The 8,275-nt window shown below is 36.1% G+C and overlaps 1 protein-coding gene across 1 annotated transcript; it reads right to left on the bottom strand.

The window, feature by feature from the left end:
• Positions 1-471: 471 nt before the first annotated feature.
• LOC145163717 (pentatricopeptide repeat-containing protein At5g39680-like) lies at positions 472-1,130 on the bottom strand. The gene is made up of 3 exons (XM_079082509.1): positions 1,062-1,130; positions 849-994; positions 472-799 (listed from the first exon to the last, which is right to left on the bottom strand). Exons 1-3 carry the CDS (start codon positions 1,128-1,130, stop codon positions 472-474), a joined length of 543 nt encoding a protein of 180 aa, XP_078938635.1.
• Between the last annotated feature and the right edge of the window lie 7,145 nt (positions 1,131-8,275).

The following is an 8,275-nucleotide window of genomic DNA, read 5'->3' as shown; positions in this document are numbered from 1 at the left end:
ATATGTGTGAGATCCTTGATTGCAACCCAGCTAACCCCGGGTTCTACTAATCTATCATTCTTTAATTCTATGGCTTCACGGATGTCTGTGGCTCCAAACCACTCACTAATATCCGACACCTCATCAGGGATCGCATATACAGCATCGTGATACAGCATTGGTTTTCTACGAACTTTACAAGCTCGGAGAAAGCTACTCCAAGTCTTGCCATCCCATTTGAGTGGTGTTGATACCACGAAACGAAAAGCTGTTTCTAGTCTTCCAACCTTGATTAGAATATTAAACATACACCTATAGTGCTCTAAACCAGGTTCCAGACCCTTCTGGTTCATTAACTCATAAAAATAGTAGAACCCTTCTTTCACAAGCCTCAATTCTCCACAAGCCTTGAGAACACCAACAAAAGCCAACGACTCCTTACCAAAACCATGAAGGCAATACCCACATATCATTATATTCCAGGTCCCAATATCACGATGATAAGTCGTCGTCATACCTAAAAACATGTTTTGCAGCAGCTTTAATGTCGCCAGTCCTTAAGTACATGATCATCAAGCCATCCTCGACATTCTTATGACCCTTGAATCCATTCTTCTCTACAAGTGCATGAAACGTATTTCCTAATTTCACAGAGAATAATACAGCACTAGCATTCAGCATTACAGAAAAGGTAGTTTCGTCTGGAACAACATCCCCATGTTGCATGTTATAAAACAATATTAACGCATCTTCAGGCCACTCACACTCTGTGAGAATAGAGAGAATTAGTGTCCATGTAACCACGTTTCTAGCTTTAAACCTGCGAAACACCCCGTAGAGCTTTTGCAAAATTTCCAACTTTCCCATACATCTTCATCATTGCATTGCATACAGATACATCAAACTCAACTTCACTCTTGAGCAGCTTGTTGTGAACTTCACGCCCCAAGTTATAATCTAAGAGGCGACCACAAAGACCAAAAAGACCAATATAGGTAGCTTTGTTACACGATATCTTCACCCAACATTCTCCTTAAAATATTAAAAGCCTCATCCAAGTAAGCTTTCTCACCAGGTTAAACCGTGATCCACTTATAAGCAAGATTATCCACTTGAGGGACAGAAACTAAAACCTCCACAGCCCCTACCATGTCCGACATCATGCAATACAAGTGTAAAAGCGCACTTTTCACATATTGATGGAACACTAATCCAGATTTTAACATGTACCCGTGACACTGTCTGCCTAATGAAACGTACCCAACCTTTATACAAGACCTAAGCACCAATGAAGATATATGATTGTCAGGCAGGCAAGACTCATGCTGCTCTGAAACCATTAATTTAAACAATCTAACAACTTCAAAAGCAGACCCATTTTGAAAATGGCCCGAAATTAGAGCACTCCACGAATCTATGTTACGTTTATTTGTTTGATCAAAAACACGGTGTGCAGATCCCACTGCTGAGTAAAGAGCAATCAAAACATTAGTCTTGGGTATATTACCTCCAGACCAGTACTGACTACACACAATCGAACGACCGTGAATTACTTTGCTCAACTCAAGGGTTTTAGTCCCGCCTAAACATCGTAGAAGCTTTAAATTGTTTTGTAGAAGAAGCGTAGGGATGGACATCACAATAATTCCACTTCCGTTCACTGATCTTGTGATCAAATTTGACAAAGATTAGATATTTTCACTGATCTTGTTGGCAAGCACACGAGTACGAGCAGTCATTGCTACGAAAGCGTTGGAGAAGAGTATCAGAGAGAGAATGAAGGTGAAGAAGAATTTTAAAAACGACAAGGTGAGGCGTAAAGTGAAGTTGGAACCCTAATAAAGCTTTTAAGTGTTTGACTTAACAAGGGTTTGGACCCTTGCAAGATGCAAGATACTACGGAAATCCAATAGTTGAAAAACCCAACAATAAGTTTTAGTGGGAAAATTTTGTAGACTTTCAAGATAGTTTAAACCTTCAAGCAATTTACATATTTTTATTTTTCACTTAGCAAATGAATTATGCCTAAAATGGACCAGAAAAATATAAAATAAGATTTGGAACCAAACAATTATGTTGGAAGAGGTAGACAAAAATAAAGTTTTAAAGTGTATCTTGAACGTATTAATTTTACGAGTTAATATCACAATAATACCATAAAAGTTTATAACATTTTAATAAAAATGTAATACTAACAATAATAAAAACTATAAAAACAATCATGCAAGGGACCAAAAACGTAACTTAAAAATCAAAGGGCTTCTAGCCCAGCGGTATCAGGTGGTGCCCTCCCTCCTTGAGGTCGAGAGTTCAAGTCACGTCGTGGACATAGATGGATTTAGGTTTTAGTTTAAGAATAAATTATATATTATATTTGTCGGTTAAAAAAACCTAACTTAAAAATACAGTAAGGGATCAAAAATCATAACTTAAAAACATCCATAATTTAACTTTAGAATTATAAAGCATAAAAATTATTTAATCAAAATTTATTTACGGAGAGAAAATGTAAATATGAGATCTTTTTATTAGCAAAATCAAACTTTCTATTTTCAAGAAAATGTTTATTTCACAACTTATATTATATTCTATAAACCTTGTATCTTGATCTGGACTTGGTGTGTTTTGGATTGAGAATAGTAGAAGTTAATGAATAGTAATTTTGTGAGTGACACCTTACATGGAAATTAATATATATAATTTGATCTAGGGACGGAAATTTAGCCCACACAAATACAAAAAAAAGAAAAATCACCGTTAACAAAATATCATAAATGTATAAAATCTAAAAACTAGTGGGTTTTAACCCACACGCCCCGATTTGGGATGAAAATGGGTCTAAACTCGGTCCGGATGGATCCAGTCCCTGAAAACGGACCATAATATATGAACCGGTTTTGATTCGGTTTCGAGTAATATGCGTCTAGAATCGAAAAATCCGGAAACATTAAAATGAGTAAGGTGGAACTAGGTAAAGTGGGTTTTGGAACCCGAAAAAATAAGAATTTTTTGGTAATTACTTGGTGGGTTGAACCTTGAAAATTTCCATATTGATGTTCCGACTCTAGGGGAGTGTAAGTCATTGAATATGAAACCAAATTTGACAAAATTATAGTCTAAAATCATGTACAAACTCTAAACTACACTCTGAAAGAACCTAATGTAAATTTGACTTAAAACTAATGTGATATCCATGTTTTAAAATTTTCACATAATACAAAGTACAAAAATAAATAGTTGAAAAGTTTGGAATTTTTCAACTTTGATATTCCGAATTTTGGAGACTGTAAGTCATTGAATATTAAACCAAAAATTATAAATATATAGTCTAAACTCATGTACAAGCTCTAAACTATAATTTAAACCTCATGTCAATCCAACTTCAAATAAATTAAATATTCATGTTTTAAAATTTACATAGAATACAAAAAACCCTGAAAAACTAAAAACTCTCAGCTTTGATATCTGACTTTTAGGGGACTGTAAGTTAATGAATATTGTAATGTCCTGTTCCTGGTACGCATTTAATCTATTAAAGTATTCATTTTGTAAGAGCTACTAGACAAATTGGTAGCCCTAATTCATCGAGTAGATGCCAGCTTGGTCGCGGGGTTTAAATGGTCTACTCGACGAGTCGAAGCCTGGATCAACGAGTAGGTCCATTAGGAGGAAACCCTAATCTTTAGGGTTTGCACCTTATTTAAACATCATATCTGGCCTCCACCCCAGCCTCTATCACCTCCAAACCCTAATCTCGAAACCCTAATACACCTTGAGTGATTTTGAGCTATTCCTTGCCATTTTGAGTGTTTTGTGCCTCTTGAAGCTCGTAGAAGAAGAATAAGATAGAAGGCTCAAAGGGGAAGAAGTAGATCCAGGAACTACACTCCATTTACTACATTTTATGCCGGAGAGTCACCGGAGTAGCAGACAGGGATTCCTCACTCGAGTTTTCAGCAGTCAGTCTTGCGATATGAGTTTCCTTCAGTAGGAACGGGTCTATGGCACCAAGGCCGGCCCGTATATGTGATATGTTAGTAGTTGAGTGTGGGCAGGGCCCTAATCTCGTAGCAGCCTAGAGTGGGCGGGGCCCGATTCTCATAGTATTATTTGAGTATAGATATGTGATTGTTTGGTAGATATACTTGTTGTCTGTGTGATACTTGTATGCATGTTAGTAGTGGAGTGTGGGCGGGGCCCGAATCTCCTAGACAGTGGAGTGTGGACGGGGCCCGAATCTCCATGAGAGTGGGCGGGGCCCATATCTCCTAGTTGCATGATATTTGTATGGTATGTGGTAGTTTGGGGAACTCACTAAGCTTCGTGCTTATAGTTTTCAGTTTTGGTTTCAGGTACTTCCACTAGCAAGGGGAAGCGCTTGGGATGATCGCATGGAACACACCACAGCTTCAGCCTGGGGTGTTTAGACTCTGATATTTTCATATGATTTTGATACAGTATTTTGACACGATGTTTTGAGATACACGATTATGGTTTTCTTTATGATGATGGATGACGTATGGTTTTATTATAAATGATTTTAAAAAGAAATTTTTTGCCTATATTTTTGGGATGTTTCAAGTTGGTATCAGAGCCTTGGTTTGAGGGATTCAGACATGCTCTCGGGTGTGTCTGAACTCAAACTAAGGAATTGGTATGAAAATTTATATAAGAAAATCATTTTTTTGAAAAGAATTTTGAAAAGAGAAAAGAACTTTGAAAAAAGGAAAAAAGGGTGTGGTGCATGCAATCAGCCGAGCTCAAGTAAGTACTCCCAAATTACCCATACAAGTTTATGTTATATTATGATTATCAGCTTTATGAGAACAACATGCTAGATTAGGACTAAGGATCTAGGAAGGATGCCTTATGTGCCTATTATATGTGTATCAGCTTTATGAGAATTGCATGCTAGTTTAGGACTAAGGATCTAGGAAGGATGCCTTATGTGCATGTTATATGTATCTCAGCTTTATAAACTGCATGATAGTACAGATTAGTCAAGGATAGCTTGAAAGAGATATGCTTGATTATGTTTACTCGATGCTCGAATGCTGCTTGCTTTGTGCTTTTAGGAGTTCTAGTTATCTTTGTTGGATTAGTGTCTAAGTCCATAACTATAATTGGTATGTACTTGACCCGACTCGGTATGGTCCATTTGGGTTGCATGGCATCGGAACATTTGGATAGACCGTTTATGAGGAAAAGACATTTTGTGACATATTAATATATTATAAGTTCTAATATATTAATATGAAATCATGTTATTTAATTAGTATTGATCAAGAATTAATTTGGACTTAATTTAGTGATCAAAAAGAGACTAATTAAATATATGGGCTTTGATTGTGTAAATCATTCATTCTTATATATGTGGGCTTATGATCCAAGATTCCTTTATGTTGGGTTTAACCCATGTGGTGATCCATGGATACTCCATGGAGGTTAAAACCCATGGAGCATAAGGAATGGGTAAAGTCATGAGTTACATGGTGTAACCCTAATAGCCACACTATATAAGAACCCCTTTAGTTCAAGAAATTGGCACTAGTGATACATATTTTGAGGGCTAGCCGATTTGAACATGTATGTCTTCTTCTCATGGTTATTCCAAGAGTTCATGATGTTGTGTGAACCATTTGAGGTGTCACACTTGGGGCACTAGGCTCTCAAGCTTCATGGAGTCAAGCAACAACAACAAGGTATGTATTCTATCTATTTTATTATCCTAGTATCAATGTTTTGGTATGCTAGTTAGGATAATACCTTGGATAATCATATTTGCATGTATAATAGAGAAAACATAGATCCAAGGTATTTAGGGTTTCATGTACACTTAGGAGTGTTAGAATGCTCAAAACCCATCAGTGGTATCAGAGCCTAGGCTTGTTTTCAATTATACTTGATGCAAATTGCTGAAAAATGCTGAAAAAGTCGAATTTCGGGCATTCTGGGCACTGGACTCGCCGAGTCCACTGATGAACTCGCCGAGTCCATGAAGAAAATCATCCTACTCGGCGAGTAGGTTGATACACTCGACGAGTAGGAGCCCCAGACAGCATATTTTTGAGTTTTTTGGCTAGAAATGGACTAGAAACATTACCATAAGCTGTTTTTGAACTTATAAACTTGTTTTTGATGTGGTAATGTTCATACTAATCCAATTTCAAAGATAATTGTCAATAGATTCATGTTTTGTATTAGTTTAGTGATTAGGCTAATTACATGAAAAAGTTTGATTTGAATTATCTTGTTCTTATGAGTTGCTTAGATTAATAGAAAAGTTAATTGATTATGTGTTTTCAATCCATTTTAATCTAAGATTTGATTCTAAAATGTGTTTTTGTAACTTGTCTTCAAGTTATATGAAAAGTCACATTTAAGTTTCATAAAACTCATAAAAGTTGGCAATGGTTACAAAAATGAAGAGTCTTGTCCTCAAGTTATGGAGGTTCAAGAGTCACTTCATTAAGTAATAAAATGTGTAACCTTAATTAATTCCATAAGTTACAAAATAAAGAAAAGTTACATTCTTTTATTAGTTTAAAGTCTTCCATAACTTGTCCTCAAGTTATGGAACTTGAAGAGTTTTTTTAATTAAAACTAATTTAAACACATAAGTTATGGAATTAATTAGTTTTGAATAATTTCAAAACTTGCCCTCAAGTTTTGGAATTTGAAAAGTTTTCTCTTATGAATACTTTAATTCCAAGTTAAGCCCTTAGAATTTTAAAAGTTAAAATTCAACCCTTATACTTTATAATATTATAAGTTAATAATATATATATGTATAAGAGAAAGTCAGTCTTACCGTTAGTAGGCCTCATTCACGAAGCTGATCTATAAGGGGGGTATAAGGTTACTGCCTATAAAATGACAGTTTAATGGGTGTCCACTCTCACCCACCGCTTCCTTGACTGGTGGAGGGTCGTTAGCCGAACGGGTAGGACAAGGACTAGAAATCTCCCTTCATTAAAAATATTAATGATAAATATTAAGTAACTAAACCATTTATAAATTCCCAATCTTAGTTACTTAGGAAAATATGAAAAGGTGCTAACCCATGAAATTACACTTTGTACCTTACCAAGTCATTAGTGGAGCGTGTGTGGTTAACCGGCACACTAATAAGGACTAGTAAGAGTGGCAAAGGGTAACTTGACTCTATTATAGATCGGTGGAGCGTGTGTGGTTAACCGGCACATCGATTAGGTGATAAAGTTAAGGGTACCAAGTCAATTTGCATGGTTATTCACACCTTGTTTGTGATCCTCGGCATCCCAGTCACAAACTTGAGAGGGCACAATCGAGATTCAAACATGCCATTGAAAGTTCAATGTATCTCAAAAGATCTAGGAGTTTCAAATCCAATTAAAACTTAATTATATTTCGTTTTTCATGGTGGAAATTGGTAAATCGTCATTTACCTACCTCAACTATTTTATAACTTGGATTACGGCATCCCTCTTCCAGTTATAAATAGGTTGTTGGGTCCTAGCCTTAATATTTCATATTGGGTGTTATATTAAGGACTTTAAATCAACTCTCTTGAATATCTCCCAAAAGATGATCTTCCCAAATCTCTTGAAACAAGCTTTCCTAAATGAAGATGATGTCCCATGGAAATCATACTTCTTTCACCTCCTCCAATTATTCTCCCTAACCCACAAGTTCCTGAAAAGTTTAAGGTCACTCAAGCAAAGGTCTATATGTGATCACATCTTGGAGATGTAGTTGACTATTGACAAGCCGGGAGAGTTGGGTGTCAAAGTCTTGAGAAAGTTGGTGACTCAACTATTTTCTATGTCACATAGTGAGTTCCTTTGGGACTCCTATGAAACAGACTATGACAAGACCCTTAATGATCTTATCTATTTGCTAAGATCAACTTCCTAAAACTTTATGGACATTGACAATGATGACATTGGATATCCAGTAAAGCTCTCTCTTCCCAATGGAAAGGGATCGGCCATAGTCAACTCGGTTGACCAAATGGTAAATAGAACGGCTAAGTCTGAGATAGTCCCATTATCAAGGGTCTATTGCCAAAGAAAGGGGCATTGGTTGCGAAGCTGCCAAATTTACCTAAGGATATTAAAGTCAATAAGTTTGACTCTACTTCGGGTAAAGTCCACTATCTAACTCTGCTAAGTTTCTATTCTGAGATTCTTGATACATGATGTGACTGGGTCACATGTTGATGTTTTAAGAATCAAAGAAAAAGTGAAGAAACTTAAAGAAAGAATATGCTGAATCTGATGGCATAGATGGATTTCTATCGCATAGTTTGAAGATC

This window comes from Lactuca virosa, chromosome 3 (assembly GCF_052849685.1).
Source record: "Lactuca virosa cultivar CGN04683 chromosome 3, Lactuca_virosa_CGN04683_v6, whole genome shotgun sequence".
Classification (NCBI taxonomy): domain Eukaryota; kingdom Viridiplantae; phylum Streptophyta; class Magnoliopsida; order Asterales; family Asteraceae; genus Lactuca; species Lactuca virosa.
This window is presented reverse-complemented; position numbering and strand designations above follow the sequence as displayed.